Source organism: Mustela erminea, chromosome 12, assembly GCF_009829155.1.
Source record: "Mustela erminea isolate mMusErm1 chromosome 12, mMusErm1.Pri, whole genome shotgun sequence".
In the NCBI taxonomy this organism is placed as follows: domain Eukaryota; kingdom Metazoa; phylum Chordata; class Mammalia; order Carnivora; family Mustelidae; genus Mustela; species Mustela erminea.
In genome coordinates, this window is record NC_045625.1 from 89,412,139 (window position 1) to 89,429,353 (window position 17,215).

At 59.8% G+C, this 17,215-nt stretch overlaps 1 protein-coding gene across 3 annotated transcripts; it reads left to right on the top strand.

Moving 5' to 3' along the window:
- Positions 1-370: 370 nt before the first annotated feature.
- SUSD3 (sushi domain containing 3) lies at positions 371-13,353 on the top strand. 3 transcript variants are annotated; one of them, XM_032306552.1, is made up of 6 exons: positions 434-513; positions 6,632-6,719; positions 8,994-9,182; positions 10,906-11,050; positions 11,550-11,708; positions 12,733-13,353. In XM_032306552.1, the coding sequence occupies exons 2-6, from the start codon at positions 6,632-6,634 to the stop codon at positions 12,926-12,928; spliced, it is 777 nt and encodes a 258-aa protein (XP_032162443.1). In that variant the 5' UTR covers positions 434-513; the 3' UTR covers positions 12,929-13,353. The 3 variants fall into 3 exon arrangements, with proteins under 3 accessions (XP_032162442.1, XP_032162443.1, XP_032162440.1); XM_032306551.1 differs by lacking the exon at positions 6,632-6,719 and having other exon boundaries at positions 371-513; XM_032306549.1 differs by lacking the exons at positions 434-513; positions 6,632-6,719 and adding an exon at positions 3,284-3,524.
- Positions 13,354-17,215: the final 3,862 nt, after the last annotated feature.

Below are 17,215 nucleotides of genomic sequence, written 5' to 3' on the forward strand. Positions count from 1 at the left end.
TCCAAAGTAGTTGAACTGGAGGGGCAGTTCCCCCTCATGTGTAGGTGGGGGTACAGCCAGAGTCCAGGGATCTGAATGTGCCCCCAGCACCCGGGGTTCCTCAGTGAAGACAACAACATCGAGCCCTAGCTAAGAGGGCCTGGCTCACGGTTACACAGATGGGGCAGCCACGTGCCCCTCACGGAGGACACCTGGCCTGGGAGACTGGGGTGTTCGGAGGGGCGGGAGCCGAGGGCAAAGCCCTTGCAAGGCCCTGGAGCCAGACTTCCTGCACAGCCACCTTGGCCCCTTGGGGGTTGGGGCTCCCGCGGGGCCGGCCACGCCCCCAAACCCATGGGGCGGGGCCCCTGGAGGGCGTGTCCAGGGCTGCCCCGCCCCTCGGGCTTCGGCCCCGCAGTCCCCGCAGAGCGCCGCGGAGCGCAGGGATGCCCGCTGCAGCCGCGACCCCTCGCCGTAAGGCTAGGCCCGGGGAGCGTGCGGGGAACGAGGAGCCCGCCCCGGGGAACCGCACAGGTGAGCGCTGGGGCTGCGGGCCGCGAGTGGGGCTCTGCACCCATTTCACGGACAGGGAAGTCGAGAGGCGGGCGGCACGGCGGAGGCGGGGAGGGGGTGCGCACAGCCGTGGGGGTTAGGAGTACACAGCCGGGAGAAGGGGCGCACAGCCGGGTCCGCGACGGCCCCCAGCCCGACACCCGCCGGAGAACGAGCCTCCCCGACCCACTCCGCGGGCAGAGCCGGCGCCCCAGCAGAGCCCGAGTCCGGCTGCAGGCGGTCTGAAACCAGGCGGTCCGAAACCAGGCGGCGGCGCCCAGCCGCCCACCCGCCCAGGTGCGCGCCCTCTCCCGGTGCGGCGCCTGCTCCTGGCCGGCTGCTTACGGGGGAAGTCGGTGAGGCGGACGTGCGGAACCTGCCTCGCTTTGCGGGGAGGTGCCGCTGGCTCCCCCCCCACCCCCACTTCACAGGTGGGGAAACTGAGCCTGGAGGGGAGGACGCCTGCCCGAGCTCCCGCGACTGCCGGGCCCCGCATGAGGTCCGGGGTCTCCGGAAGGAGGGAGGGCTGGCAGTTGGCTTACTTTGTGATTGATTTCGAGAGTGTTTTGGTGAGGCTTCCCTTCGTGCTTGGCTGGGGTGTAGGAGCTCCTCCGAAGGCGCAGGTTTGAACGCTGGCTTTGCTGCATGACTGAGTCTGAAGCCTAACCCTCCTAGAAGCAGCGGCAGATGTCCCAGAGCCTCCCTTTAGTGCGCGCTGCCCCTCCTCTTTGAGCCCAAGGGTCTCTGCACACCTGTGCCCCAGGCCAGGTGCGGGATGGGGCTCTTCCCACACGTGGAAGGTGGACCTGGAGGATCAGGCTGGCCCAGGTCACATCCCCTGGGGGCAGCCCATTCAGGCCTAAAACAATGACATCTGCCACTGGGGGGGGGCACGGGTGGGCAGGTTCTTCTCAAATGGGGAAACTGAGGCTCAAGGAGGTAAGTTGCCTGCAGAGCAGAGGTGCTCAGCTTTGGGAGTGGGAGCTGAGACCTGCCCCTGGCTGGGTGAGGGGGGTTTATTTTCTTTGACCCCCTCCCACCCCATCCCCTCCTGCATTTGGTGCTTTGCCGCTGTTGCTCTGTTCCGTGGGGACCCTGTGGCTTTGTTGCCGCACTACCGGGGAGGTGGGTGTTGACCAAGAAGGGGCTTGCACAAGCCGAATTTAGGACTAGGAACAAGGCCCTGATGTGTTTGCATACAAAAGACTACTGAGAACTCTGCCTGGGGCAGTGGGGGGCAGGGGGGTTTCTTAGAGGCCAGTCCCTGCCCTCTGGCCAGCCCAGCCCAGCTCCACCCCTGCTTCTGATCAGCTACCGCTCAGCCCTCTTCTGGATGTGAGCCTGGGGAGGGGGCTCTCCCAGCCCATAGGAGTCCTTCCCCCGCATTTGGGTTCGGAAGCCCCCTCTGACCTGGGATGTGTCTCTCTGCCTCTCGCCTCAGTTTCCCCGTGTGCATGGTATACCTGCCCCCATGCTTGTGGACGGGCTAGGTGGAGTTGGGGGACCTGTGTGCCCCCCCACCCCGGCATGGTCGTTCTGCTCTCAGATAACATGTCCATCCAGACTCCACCATTCCCCTGCCCCGTGGCCTTGGTCTTTCGAGCTGTGAAGTGGATTCCCTCTTGTTCCTGTGGGCTTGTGAAGGGATGTGGGAGGAGATGTGTGAAGGGATCTTTTGGAGACACTTTGGCACTCCCTTAAACATAGCAGTGGGGGGTGTTTTTCCTGTAGTCGTAAAATGGACACATTGCTCTGTTCTCCTGAGACTAGGTGTTGAAGTCCAGCTGTGTCCTGGGGTCCGCATTCTTCCCGCATCACCCATGTGTGGCTGCTGAAGGGCAGGTGGGCAGGGAGAGGCTGGCTCAGAGCAGGGGCTTAAATTTTTGTGGAGTGGCTGCCTGGGTGCCCAGCCCACCACGGAGGCCACCCTTCCACTGCCCATGGCCCCCACCGGCTCTGGCCCTTGTCCCAGAGCAGCTCCAGCAACTCCCTGATGGGGGAGATTGTATAGGACTGCAGGAGGGACACAGGGTTCCAGCAGCTGGAGGTGCCCCCACTCCCGGACCTTCTGGAAGGCCTTGAGGGAGGGGCCTGGAAGGGGCAGCAGGAGGACCCAGGATGGTGAGGGCATGCCCTGGGCATCGCTTCTGCTGTCCTGCTGCACAGCTGACCTCTGCCCTTTTCATGAAGGAGAGACTGAGGCCCAGGGGGAGTCGTGGGAATCCAGATGTGGCCTGTGTTCCCCTGCAAGGCCAGCTCGGCCTCCTGTCAGGTGTGGGCAGAGCCTCGATGTTCTCCCCTGAAAGGGTTGGAGTCAGCCTGGTTCTGCTCTGGAAGGCATTGTGTATTCTGCTGGTGTGAGGTCACCTGCCAGCCACCTGGGGAATGCCGGGATGACCTGGTCTCCACAGTGGCCAAGGTCCAGGCCCGCCCCCACCCCCCATGGGGAAAGGAGACCCACTCTGAGAGGGCGGGTGTCTTGCCTGAGGACATACAACCAGGGCTATGGGCCTCCCACGTGTGGCTGTCCCTCCTGCTGGGATCGTGGGGGTCCCACCCTCCATAGAACACTTGTGTGTGCGCAAGTCAGCCTTTTAAACTCTCCTCCTGGGGTTTCCCTTTCCATTTGAGGGAAACAGACTCAGAGCAAGAAGAGAGTCCCCCGCAGCAGAGGGACCCAGGCCCTTGGTTTGCTGGCCCTGAGGCTGGCCTCCCCATCTCCCGTGATCCTTTGGCAGAAGGGGGTAAGGTAACTTATTTACCTGGGCCCCTGTGGGTGAGGTCAGGGTTTGAGGGTAGCATGGTCTCCAGGAAGAAGGATGAGAGGGGTGGCCTGTGGTCCAAGGTTCCAGATAAAAGATTAACAAGAGAGGCTTGTTCTTCTCCCGCTGGCCATGCGGGCTGGGCTGGGGAAGCGCCAGGGTCAGGCCCTGCCCCCCTCCCGTGTGCGAGTCCAGCGCAGGTCTGCCCTTTACTGTCCAGGGAGCCCACAGGTTTGGTTTGGGTTTGTGTCTTCTTTGCATCCAATCCATTTGCTGTGTTTTTCCTCCTTTAAGATGTATTTGAACATAGCAGAAAAGAGAGAGGGGTCATAAAGAGCCTGAGGAGCGAGGCGGCAAAGGCTGAGGGGTGCAGCTTCCAGTGTCTGGGCCAGTGGCAGGTGGAGGGCCGGCCTGGCCGCTGGTGTCTGTGTGGGTTTTCAGCAGGGAGGGGGGAAAGATGGGATTTGCCTCTTAGACATCAAGGCAGGGGCTGTTGGTGGGGTAGTGAAGGGGTGGGGGGTGTCCTGGGGGGTCTCCGGGCTGGGCAGAGGCTGGGTTTGCAGTCTAGGGGATGCGGCCACTGGAGCAGCTGGCTCAGCTGCCAGGCCTTGGTGACTCAGGACGTGTCAGGGGGCGGGGGGGGGGGAGAGCTGGGGTAGGTAGGTGTTTCGAATCCCCAGTGGCACCATGCTGCCTCCCTGCTCTGGCCTGGCTGTGTGTCACCAGTGGGCAGGTCTTGTGGGGACCTTGCCAGTGGACCCCTGGGGTGCTGGGTGGACAGGGTGGACCTCCGCTTCCTCGTCTGGCAAATGGGCTCCGCCAGGGAAGGGATGTAGGAGAGCCCGTAGGAGCCTGGGGCTGGGAGGTTGGCTTGGGTACCACGGCCTGGAGGATCAGAAGAGGCATTGCGCCCTCCCAGGGGAGAGTGTTAGTGAGCTCCAGGCATGGCTCTAAGGTTTCCATGAGGCGGTCCTCCTCATGACCCTGGGGGGGTCGCAGATGGGGACATGGAGTCTGAGCAAGAACCTGGGTCTGGGAGACAGTGGAGCAGAGTCTGGCCCCATGGAGGGGGCCTGAGGTTTGGGGTCTTCCCCACAGGGCAGGACCACCCTCCTGCTTGTCCGCCTCCCGTCCAGGCTCCGGGATCACAGAGGCTTGAGCGTGCAGCCTGGCCCCTCTGCAGGGTGGGCTGTGGGCAGGGCTCCTCATCCTCCCCTCATTCCCTCATTTACCAGGATTATTTCCTCAGGCCTGGGTTTTTAAGTGTTCAAGCTGCTCGCGTGCTGGTGGCACAACTCCCAGCCTCTGATGGGTCTGAGCTCCCCTCGCCGCTGGGAGATGCAGTGTCTGAGGCCCCAGGGCTGGAGTGGGGGCCAGGACTCTCCTGGAGCCCTGCTGCGTGTTCACAGCGTGAGCCCCACATTTTTTTCCCCATCTTGCGTTGGGTGCTCCATGGCGGGCCTGCGGGTCAGCACCACCCCGCACTCTCCCATCCTCACTGCTGGGAGCACTTGGGGAGGAGCATTGCCGGGTGGTGAAAGCTAGGTTGGGTACCTTGGCCACCGGAACTGGCCACAGCTCAGGATGTGACTGTTGGTAGCGGGCCCTGCCCCCACCCTGTGCACATGCCAGGGCGCACTGTGTCCCAATGATAGTGGTAGTTTCCCTGCTGGGGCCTCGTTGTCTGGGGCAGGCCCCCTGCCCAGCCAGCTGCCACACCGACAGGTAGGTCCCAGGCGCAGAGCGGCAGAGTGACAGGGTCACCCAGCTGGTGTCACCCTTGCTGCCTTGATTCCTGGGGCCAGCAAAGCCCCAGGGGTAGGGGTCTAGAGGGCCACCTGGTTACATGCAGCCATGTCGCATGCTGGGGGCGCTCTCCCTGGGTCTTAAGTTATACTTAAGTATACTCAGACATACTCGCAGAGTTGAAGGGAGTTGTTATCATGCCTTCTAGCCTGGCCCTGACTCTGAACCTTTTCTTGAGAAAGTTCTAGCTGTACAGACTGGGTTCTGGTGAGCGGGGGGGTGCAGACCAGGGCGAGCACCCCCGGAACTCAGCTGCCTCCCCTCCTTGAGGGCCAGGGCCTTGCAGGGCGGTACCAAGGAAGCCACTGAGCACAGAAGAATGCAGAAGTGACAGGTCTAAATTGGGGACTCGGAAGTGTTGGCTGCAGGGTGACCATGTGACCGGCCTGTGGCCTATCTACCCTTCCCAAACCCCCCTGCCCAGAAGGACTGCATGAGTCCAGGTCCACGGTCCTGGTGTCAGTCCCGGGCTTGGGCCTTCTTCCGTCCATTCATGAATGCATGGCCGGCTGTCGAGGGAGAGGATGCTTAGTTCAGAGCTCACTCCGGAGTCCGGGTGTGCGTCCCACTGGGCACCCCACAGGGTGGGTGCCAGGTCAGCGCCCTTCCACCCCCCACCCACCTTGGTAGGCTAGTCATTTTACCGTTGACCCTGCCAACAGCCCAAAAACAATGCCTCACGTTTCAAATGTGCATTTCTTTGATTGACATAAGTCTTTTCCTGAAAGGTTTGGAGCTTTATTGAGAGAGAATTCATATACGATGTGATTCATTCTTTGAAGTATACAGTATTTTTTTTTAAGATTTTATTTTTATTTATTTGACAGATAGAGATCACAAGTAGGCAGAGAGGCAGGCAGAGAGAGAGGAGGAAGCAGGCCCCCTGCTGAGCAGAGGGCCCGATACGGGGCTCGATCCCAGGACCCTGAGATCATAACCAGAGCTGAAGGCAGAGGCTTTAACCCACTGAGCCACCCAGGCGCCCCTGAAGTATACAGTATTTAATGTGTCCGGCAGATCTGGGCAGCCCTCCCCACGGTCTGCCCCAGGACATTTTCATCACCCCAGAAAGAAGCCATGCATGCCGCAGCAGTGTCTCTCCCGCCCTGGCTGATCCACTCTCTGCCTGAGGATTGGCCTCATGCAGGAGGTTCATAGAAATGCAGTCCAACCACGTGAGGTTTTGTGGCCAACCGGGCCGCACGGTGGTCAGCGCCTCTGTCCTTCGATATTCCCTGTGTGGCTTGTTCTGTGTGCCCTTTATCCGTTGATCAGCAGGTGGGCAGGAGGGCAGTTTCTAGGTTCCAGCTGTTGTGAACTGTGCTGCTGGGAACTTGTGTGTACAGGTCTATGTGGATGTGTTTTCCCCTCCCCGGTCTGTGGCTGAGCGGGGCGTGGCGGCATCACACGCTGACTGTCCACGTGCGTGCGGGGCCCCGCAAGGGCCACTGCCCGCCTGCCTTCCCGCCTGCTGTGTGGGGCTCGGGCTCCCACACCCCTGGTACACCTGTCCCCCTCTGTGTCACGGACAGATGCTTGTGGAGGAGAAGCAGCACCTCCCTGATCTGATTAGCGCTTTCCTGAAGGTGAAGGAAGCTGAGCATCTTGTCATGGCCGCTGGTACATCTGTAGAGAAATGTCTGTCCGATCCTGTGCCCACTTTTAGATTCAGGTCCCTTCTGTAATTCAGTATAATAATTTCTGCAGGGCACCTGGGTGACTCAGTCAGTGAAGTGTCTGCCTTCAGCTCTGGTCGTCTTGGGGTCCTGGGATCGAGCCGCCCATCAGGCTCCTTGCTCAGCCGGGAGTCTGCGGCCTCCCCTGCCTGCAGGTGAATAGTGTGGTCAGGCCTGGTTGCTGGAGCACTGTTCTGGTCCCACTGAATCATCCTGGCACCCTTGTTGAAACTCGCTTCACTGGGAATAGGAATTTATTTCTGGGCTCTCAGCTCTGCGCCACTGGCCTCGATGTCTGTCCCTTTGTCACTGTAGCTTTGTGGAAACTTTTGAAAGTGTGAGTCCTCCAACTTTGTTCTTTTTCAAGATCATTTTTGTGTGGGCTGCTGGGTCTTCGGCAATTCCTTATGAATTTTTGGACCAGCCCGTTGGTTTCTAGAAGGGCAGCAGCTGGGACTCTGGTAGAGGCCAGGCTGCGTGTGCGGCTGAGCGGAGGCGAGCGTCCGTCCCCCTGGAGTCCGTCTCCCTGTCCACAGGCTTGGGTGGCTTCCCTTCATTCAGGAACTTTATTTCCACCAACAATGTCTTAGAGTTTTCATGGTTTAAGTTTTGCCCTTATTTTGTTCAGTTTGTCCTACAAAAGAAAGCGGGATTGACGTCTCCGTCTCACTCCCAGGCTGTTCACAGCCGCTGTGCTGAAGTATGGCAGATTTCCGCGTGTCGGTCATGCCTCCTGTGGCCCTATGGGAATTCTTATTTGTTTCTGTAGGTTTTTACTAGATTCCTGGGGGATTTTTCTAGATCCAAGATCATGTCATCGGATGAAAAAGTTTTGCTTCTTCCTTTTTGACATGAATGTCTTGTATTTAATTTTTTTTTAATATTTAAAAAAAAAAAAAGAGAGGAAGGGAAGCAGGCTCCTTGCTGAGCAGAGAGCCTGATGTGGGACTCGATCCCAGGACCCTGAGATCACAACCTGAGCTGAAGGCAGCGGCTTTAACCCACTGAGCCACCCAGGCGCCCCTTGTATTTAATTTTTTTAACTGATTGCCCTGCTCCTGGTTTTTGAGGCATTTGTTTTTCTTTTCTGCTTGACCTGTACTTCTCTGTTGTGACTCTGGGCGCTGTTGTTGATACATAAGGGCGGTCTGTAGGGAGAGACCCTCCTGCTATGCCGAGTGTTACTTCTGGGCCCCTCCCCATGGCGTCAGCCCCCTCCGCGAGATCGGCGTCCCCGCGGGAAAGTGGGGGTGAGGATTCCTCCCTGCTCTCCTCTGGGATGGCTGTGGGTGCTGAACCGGGCTGGGAGTGAGGGTCCTTCTTCTTTTTTTAGTTCCGTGCGGGTCCTTCTTGACCAGAACATTCTATCAGAGCTGCATTGCTGGTGGCGGTGACACTGGCGATGGTGATCTGCACACAGGAAGGCCAAGCACTGTCCAGCCTTGCCATGCCTCAGTTTCCCCATCTGTGAGGGAGTGATGGACTGCTCTGCTTATGGGAGCGAAGCACCCATTAGGTGCCCAGGGTGTCTCAGCTGATCCGGGAGTGAGCCATGCCCCCACGAAGTGCACAAAGCCTAAGGGCCCCTGGCTCACCTTCTCCCTCACACTGCAGCCTGTGGGCCCCCCCAGGTTCTCAGTGGGGCCGAGCACTTGCAGCCTGGCAGAGCACAGTTAGGGGTGATGACCCCCACGTGGTTGATATTCAGGTATAACTTCAGACTCCCCCAAAAACCTTACCACAGCTGCTGCTTACTGCTCCCTGGTGACCGAAGCCTCACTGATCACACCACCAGCCACTAGACGCGTGGCTTGTGTGTTAGGTGTGTTACGTACTGTGGTCCTACAGTAAAGGGAGCTGGAGAGAAGCAGACATTGGGAAAGTCACAAGGGAGGGAACTACGTGGACAGTTCTGTCCTGTAATGAGTCCAGCATCAGTGGACCCGAGCCATTCAAACCACCTTCAGGGGTTGCCTGAATTTGCCTTTATTGTCGTCTGACACAAAGTTGTGTTTTCAACACTGTGGTCCTTGGAGCCTCCAGAGTTCGCTTACTGTGGGACCCACTCTACTGTGGGTCACTGGCCTGATGGCTGCCACGCACTTGCTAGCCTGGGCCATGGGACCTTCTCCAGAGTGTCACATGGCTAGTGGGGCTAGTGGGGCTTCTGCCTGCCAGCGTGGGGTCCTCACACCGTCTCTCCTCTTTTCTTCCCTAGGCGTGTGCACACATGTGCAGCCACCACCGAGGGGCACCCTCCAAGTCCTCCGTGGCAACGGCACTTCCGTGGGGACCATCATTGTGTTCCACTGCCCCTCAGGCCACCAGATGGTTGGGTCTGGCCTCCTCACCTGTGCCTGGAAGGGGAGTGTCGCCGAGTGGTCTTCAGTGACCCCCATGTGCAAATGTGAGTCCCGCTCCCCCGAAGCCACCCCCCAACTCAGCACCTGCGGGGGTGGGGGGGCTGCCGATCCACAGCGGGTGCAGTGGGTACGGGTCAGCGTGGGGCCTCTGTGTAGGGTCTACTCCTGGTGCTGGCAGCCCAACAGCCCGCATGGGGCTCCATGTCTTCGTTTGCACTCAAGGCCCAGCAGCGGGGCCCCAGCTCTGCCCCTGAGGTGGCCGCTCACCTCCAAGAGGTCACTTGTACATTGCAACTAGCGCTCTGTCGTCTTTGAAGTGGGTGGCTACGTTTGTTCATTCATGTGTCCTCTTGTGCATGCACATGGCCCATCGTACTAGGAGGGTGCCCCGGGTTGTGTGTGCCACGGATCCTCGAACTGGGGGCACTGATGTTCCCAGCTGGGTGAAGAGACGGCTTTCCAGTATTTGAGTTGTATTTGTTGTACAGGGTGTTAATAACACCCAGCACAGCATTTCTCAAAGTGCGGTCACTGTTGTGTTGATGTATGTGCATCGGAGAGGGCTCTGTGGTCAACACAGGTGGGAAAATGCAGGAGTCATAGGCTGCAGCACTTCTCAGAGCCTTTAAAATGCTCATGTGCTGGATGAATGTCTTTGAAGGAGGGTGCCTGTCAGATTAGACTCCAGGAGACAGGAAACCCAAGAGAACAGGTTCACCAAGCTTTCTCTTGCCCATGGCCCCCAGGAAGGGCATCTCATGTGGCACCCCCTGTAACAGGGACCCAGGCCTCTCTGGGCTGCGGCTCGGGGACATGGCCCAGGATGGAAGCAGCTGCTCCTGCCAGGCAGGGCAAGGAAGGCCCTCAGACAATGCTCCCCACCCTTCTCCTCACCCCACGGAGCGGAATGTGGACATGCAGCTGTAGGGGAGGCCGGGAGAAGACCTCTGTGTGGGTGGGCTGTGTCAGCTAGGGCAGGAGACGGGGATATGGGGTATGAGCAGTGTCTGTGGCGAGAGAGGATATGCAGTATTGCTCATACCGAGACCCCGGGCCTTGTTGTCCCAGAACACCCTTTAGAACCAAATAGAACCACCTCTCAGCACGTAGCTGGCCACATGGCTATTAAGTGGCAAAGGCCCTTTGACCCTGAGCACAGCCATTTTTCTTGTTTTTGAGCCCTTCCAGAAAGTGACGGCCCATAGGCGTTTGGAGGGTTGTGCTGGCTTGTGACCTTGTGGAAGCAGGCCATGGGCTGTATGTGGGCATCTGGGGCCCAGGCTGCAGTGTGTGGGCCAGCATTGACCTCGCTGTCAGAGCTGTTCCCAGTGTGCCACTCGGAGCTCCTATGCACCTTCAAAAACCCTGCTGAGACACCCCTTTCTTTTCTTTTTCTTTTTTTTTTTTTTAAAGATTATTTATTTATTTATTTGACAGAGAAGAGAGACAGCGAGAGAGGGAACACAAGCCGGGGGAGTGGGAGAGGGAGAAGCAGACCTCCTGCTGAGCAGCATGTGGGGCTCGATCCTAGGACTCTGGGGTCGTGACCTGAGACGAAGCTGAGACGAAGGCGGATACTTAACTGAGTCACCCAGGCGCCCCAAGACACCCTTAGATGACAGAGTTCCCTGATAGCCCCACTCCAACAACATTACGCACAGAGCTTGGCCCCAGCCACCAGCACCTCCCTGCTCCCCTGCCATGGAGCAGAGCTTGCTGAGAGCCTGGGCGAGCCCCGCGCAGGAAGTAGCCTTGTCTTCCTTGCAGCGGTGCCGCCATACGAGACCTTCGGCTTCAAGGTGGCCGTGATCGCCTCCATCGTCAGCTGTGCCATCATCCTGCTCATGTCCATGGCCTTCCTCACCTGCTGCCTCGTGCGGTGCATGAAGAGGAGTGAGCAGCCATCCGACAGGTACGCTGGCCCCCACAGCCCCCGGGCCTCCCTGCTGCTGAGGGCTCTTCACGGGCCCCTGCCGTCTGTGCCGGGGCCTCCTGTAGGTATGTGGGGCTGCTGGGGCAGCCCTGGCTCCTCAGGGAGCCAAGCTGCAGAGCGTGGCCCCACGGCAGTGGGGGGCTCGGCATCCCATGCACATAGGGCTGGGCTGGGTGTCCCTTAGGCAGGGCTGGCTCACACCCCACTGTGCTGGGTGAGCAGGGCTGACCAGTGATAGGGAGTTTTGGCGGGCAGCCAGACGCTGGGCCACCGCCACCTTCACCGTACAATAGCTTTGCCTGTGTGTTTCTTATAAAATATTTACAGGGTGCGAGCTGCCATCTTAACCCTCCGCAGGGGTGCGGCTCGGGGCTCAGTGTGAGTGGCCCTTGGCACCCTCCGGCCCTAGAGCTTCCGGCTGCAGCGGCTGTCTCGCCGAGGTCTGGCACCCTGAGCATCCTTCCCCATCTCTCCGCAGGGCGACCCAGCTGTGGCTCCAGCTGAGAGCCGGGGACTTGGAGACAGTGCCGCCTGCCTACCTGGGCCTCAAGGGCATGAACAACAGCCACAGCGGTGGCGGCGGTGGGGGGCCCGCAGGCCGTCCTGGCCAGGCCCACGACAACTACAGTTTCACTACGTGCGCATGGGGGGCATTGAGGGGGGCACCGGGGTGAGGCGGGCCCCCAGCTCGGTCAGAATACCACCACCCCACACACTGCCCGGGCTTACCTGGACCTCAACTCCTGCCCCTGCACCAGTGGCCGGACGTCCTTCTCACCCAGGGTCCAGACCCTGTGCCAGATGCCTTTCTCCTGGGAATTCAGACCTGCAGAGGCATGAGCTCCCTTCCCGAGGCCCCAGCAGGACTCCCTGTGTCTCCCCCTCCTGTCTCTCATGCTTCCTACATGCGTGCATGTGCTTCCTGAGCCGTCACAAGGATGTCCTCTTACACCCCGTCTCTGACTCGGGGAGTCCCGTCTCTGCATGTGGACTGCAGAGAAAGCACCTCCTAGTGTTGCTAGCTTTAAATGCATGCCTTCCTACCCCGCGACAGGTGGCACCTGAGGCTGGGTTCCGGGCACCCTAAGTGGGATGGCCATTTCCATGTGCGGGCCCTGGGCCTGTGGTCCCACGGAGGTGGAATCCTGGGCCACCAGGCTTCTGCACAGCCACATTCGGGCTGCGTCTCCGCGAGGGACCCCATGGTGGCATGTGTGCGGGTCACAGACACGGGTTGAGCGGGCATCCCATGGGCATGTGGGCTGCGGTCTCTACGAGGGACCACTCTGCTGTCTCCACGACCTCTGACCTAAGGCCTCAGGGTCCAGGGACGTTCCAGCCAGAACCAGTTACTGCCCTGGGATGACAGAATGGCCCCTAGGGTTTAGGTACACTCTGAATGAGCCCCCTTCCTCAGCACCACCCCCAAGTAGCCCCTTCCCACCCTTGGAGGGTGGGTACGCTGATTCTTGGATCACGTACCTCGTACAGGTGAGGGGTCTGAGGCCCAGGCAGGGGCACCAGTGGAGGGACCTCCTCAGGTTTAAGGCAGTTCTGAGCCTGCTTAAGCCCACGGAAGGCCAGGCCCCAGGGGCCTATCATGGGGGCAGGGTGACACAGGTCCCTGCCCTTCCCCCAAGCCTTGCCTCTTTTTCCTGCAGGGACCTAGGTGAGGGCACCAGAGAGCTGGCTGGCATGGCCCGTGGCGTGGACAAGGACCCCTGGACCACCAGTTGTCCTGCGAGCTCACCCTGTGCCCAGGTGATGGTGCACGTGGCCGATCTGGGGCGCACCCCTCCTGCCCCCTGGCCCACTGCAGGAGTGTCCAGACAGCACATGGCCTACGTCCCGGGGTGACTGAGGCAGAGTCTGGAGCCTGCCCTTCACACAGGAGGACCAGGGACACCCCACCACCCAGCCACCTACCGTCTCAACCTGTGTCTAGCTTGCGATGGCTCAGTGAAACCAGCTTTCGGGGTTAGAGATCCCTCATGGAACTGAGCTGGGGACTCCAGAGCGTTGTCCTGTCCCAGGGGGGCCCCTCTGGAGCAGCTTTTATAGACAGGCGTCCTCCGAGCCACCACAGAGTTTCCGGAACCAGATGCAACCTCCCCGCCCAGCTGGCTCCTTTAAAGAGCCTGGGAGATGTTTTAAGCAAATCTCGTTTTGCATGGGGTTGGGGGAGAGAGAGCAAGGACTGAGCTGGGCACTGCTTCTGCTCTGTGCAAAGGTACCACAAGGGGAAAGGGGTATGAAATAAACAGTTCTAACACTGGAGAAACGGAGGTAAAAATCGCTGTCTCGATTTTCAGTCTCTCTCAAAAGACATAAAGCAGGTTTTACTCAAAGTGTAAAACAACTCTCTCTTCACTCCTGCTCAATGCTCTGGGCTTGGGGGGCTGTGCTGGGCAGCGTGGTCAGCCGCTGGCTGGCACCAGGCCACGTGGAGGCTGGCCGGCTCACACATCTGGACACTGCAGCTGTCAGCAGAGACCTCACTGGTGGCGGCTGTCTCGTGTGGCCTGGGTCTCCTTGCACCCTGGTGGCCGGTGTCCATGATGAGTCCTGAGTGCAAGCCTTGCCTTACAGGGGCCTGGGAAGTCATGCCAGCGCACGGCCGCTGCATCCCACCCAACGAGGAGGGCAGCGGGGCTCCCCTTCTGTGGGGGAGGAGGACCAGGCAGGGGTGGACACCTTTAAAGCCATCCTGGTCCCCTAAAACCCACAGCTGTCACAGCAGGTGTCAGAACACCCTTCCTTTTTAAGGCTGAACCCACCGTGTATCTATGCCACATCTGTATGTCCTTCCATCTGGCGGTGGACACTGGATGGCTTCTACCTCTCGGCTGCTGTGAACATGGGTGTGCAGACGTCTGGGAGACCCTGCTCTCAACTGTTTGGTGTATACAGAGGCTATTTTCAGATGGAGCAATCAGAAATCCCCACGCCCTCCTCAGCGATCATGCGGAGCTCTCCCACTCGAATGTCTGGCATGTTCCTTTTATGCTGCCACATAACCGGTGACCCTGAAATGTAGTGGCTCAGAAATAATTAGCACCTGTTACCGCTCTGTGTGAGGTGGGGGCAGGGTGGCTCTGGCTCGGGGTCTCATGAGGCTGGGGCATCCCCTCAAGGCTTGCTGGGGCCAGGGACCTGCTTCCAGGACAGGTGCCAGCTGCTGGCTGTGGGCCTCGGCTCCTGCCGGCACAGGGTTCACCGCAGCGCGGCCTGAGTGTCCTCAGCACACGGGGACCGCTCCTCCTCTGGAGCTGGCGGCCCAGGAGGGAAGGGAGCCACAGTGCTCCTTACCACCCGGCCTCAGAGGGCACCTAGCTCACTCTGTCACCCGTCACCCTCGCACAGGCCAGCCTATTTGCCATGGAATGAGATGGCAGAAGGGTGCGACCTGGGATGGGAGGATGGTGGGGCCCCCTTGGGCATGAGCAGCCTCTCCAGGAGGTCTCTAGCCTCTTACACACTTCATTTGGTTAATATCAGTGGAACCTCTGTTGGGGCAGGGCCCCCTCTACCTTCCCTGTAATCTAGATCTGGGTGGGCCACGCAGCAGGCGTTCAGGAGATGTGTGTTACAGGAATGAGAGAGTGAAGGAATGAATGGTGGGCCTTGGTGGTGTGAGAATGTGGGAGAACGTCCTTGCTCCTCAGCATTCAGGCCCCTCATCACCCAGTCCCTTTGTGTGGTCAGCTCCAGCCACACGGGCCACCCTTCAGGGCACCCCACGCCCCTCCTGCCTCCAACCCCTCTTTGTTCAGCTCATGGAGTCAGGCTTTAAGTGCATTTCTGGAGCACCTGCTGGATGCCCGGCACCATGGCCAGGTGGGGCCCCATCCTTAGAAGCTGACATTCTAGTGGGGAAATAGTAGGAAGTGCAGGGGAGCAGGACCAGAAGCCCGGGGAGGTGCCCTGTGGGGGGGTGGGCGGCCGTCTCCACTGGCAGGCCCACACAGGGCTTAGGATCTTGGATTGTGCTGCTTGGACCCATGAAATGTGAAGTTCTGGGCCTGGTCAGAATTGAGTGGCCCGCAAGTTGGATTCCTCCTTTACTGATGACAGGCGTGTTGACCCCCTTCTTTGGGACTCCTAGGACCTCTGTTAATTATGGATGTGAGCCTTCTGTGTGATGAGCTGCCAGCACCCCCCACTTCTTTTTGCCTTGTGACTTTGCTGAGCTGTTGGGGCAGCGGCTGAGAAGAAACCTCAATAAGAAGGGGGTAGCAGGTGCAGACACCACTTGGGGTGGGCGTCCCCCGCCCAGTTTAAAACTATTTACTTTCTGATCACATAAATCCTGCCACAGTGACAGAATTCAAAAGAAGCAAATGTCTGAGGCAGACGCGGAGTGGGGGTGGGAGGGGGTCAGAGCCAATGCCTGCCTGAGGTCCAGGGACAGGTAGGGGACAATTTCAGTTTGCTCTCCGAAGCCTATGCAAGGGCGATCCTGTGTGCCATGTGAGACCCTCGCTGCTCAGGAGTGAGTGAGGGTCCCCAGGACCACTGTCCTGCTGGCCCAAGGGCTCACTTTGCACCCTGATGGGTGCTGAAGTGGGCAAGCGGGGAAGACATTGTGCCTCCCCCAAACCCCCTCCCTGCCAGCCCTTTGATCTAGGGAGCCACGACCACCTGCTGCTCCAGCGGTGGGGACAGGGCCGGTCCTGTCCTGGGCTCCCAGCTGCTCCATGCACTCCTACTCAGCTCGCCTGAAGGGCATATCCAGAGGGCTCAGAGGTGCGGGTCTGTGCTCACTGGGTGCAGGTCCCTTGGAGCCATTCTTGCACCAGGAGACCTGGCCTGGCAAGGGCTGCCGATGCTTTGGGCCTCAGTTTCTCCGATCAACCTGGAGCAGGAAGTGACGTGAGGGTGGAATGCTGGCGCTCACTAAAGGTGGGGAGTGCTTGGGAAACCCCGCAGTCCTATCCAGCCCCTGCTGGTATGGCGCTGGCATTACTTCTAGAGGGAGAAACAACCGAGAGGTAAATGTAGGATCCATGGCAGTGTGCAGAAAGCGGAATAATGGGGGATCAGACGGTGTCCCACTGGGAGGCCCCTGTGGGAGGAGCACCTGGGGCCCAGAGCTGGCTGGGAAACAGGCCTGCAAGAGGCCAGGAGGGACCCCAAGGGGCACCCATGACTCTCCTGCCCCTGGGGACCCTGCCCTTGCCGTCCCTCAGCCTGGGCCTCCGAGGGAAGCCCGCGGAATTTGCTAGTGTTTGGGGATAGGGCAACTCCCGAGCAGTGAATGGCAAACTAGGCCCACAAGTTCTGGGATTTCCAATCCATTCCCTGGACACCCCCAGCACACCCACCCGTGATGGGCAGTCCTGGCTGTTTTACAGGGGGCAGCTGAGGCACAGGCGCGGTGGGGGTGGGGTTGGTGCATGGGCCTCGGAGTGGAGCACCCTTGTGCTGTTGCTGAAGTGAACTCTGGGTCAGGCCCCGTGTGGCAGATTAGAGCTTCCGATGTAGAAAGGCCAGCACAGTCAAAGAAGGAACCAAGGAAGACCCAAACCCTGTCGCAGTGGCCATGTGAAGGCCCCCGGGTTCCTCCCCAGGCAGCTCTCCATCTCGTAGTTGGGAGCAGAGCTCATTCACCTGTGGGGCTGTGGCTTCCTGAGCGGGAAAGAGAGAGCTGCGTGAGGTCACCCATTTTACAGCTAGGGAAACTGAGGCTTAGGGCAAACAGCTCCTAGTCATGGTCACTGCCAGGCTGGTGTCCTCTTCTGCCGGCAGGGTCCTCGAGAGGAGCTTGCTTCACTCAGGTGACACGGTTATTTCTGGCTTCTCCCCTGAACCTCCTACAGCCTGACCTGCCTGACCTTAAGTAAGTCACTTACTCTCGCAGAGCCTCAGTTTCCTCATTCCGGTAGTGGGGTCTGGTGGAGCGCGTCGGGGCTGCAAGCGGCGTCCGCGGCGCTGAGCCACCCGCGCTCGGGAGGAACAGGTGTGGGGCGGGGCCAGCACGGGCGGATCCATCGCGGGGCGGGGCCATCGTGGGCGGGGCCAGGAGGCGGGCGTCGGCTGCTACGGAGGGTGTGCCAGGTCTGGCGGCCGGGCTCGAATGAGGGGTGGGGTTCAGGGCTACCCTGGAAAGGAACGACGCGCGGCACTCAGTTAGGGGCGGGGCTA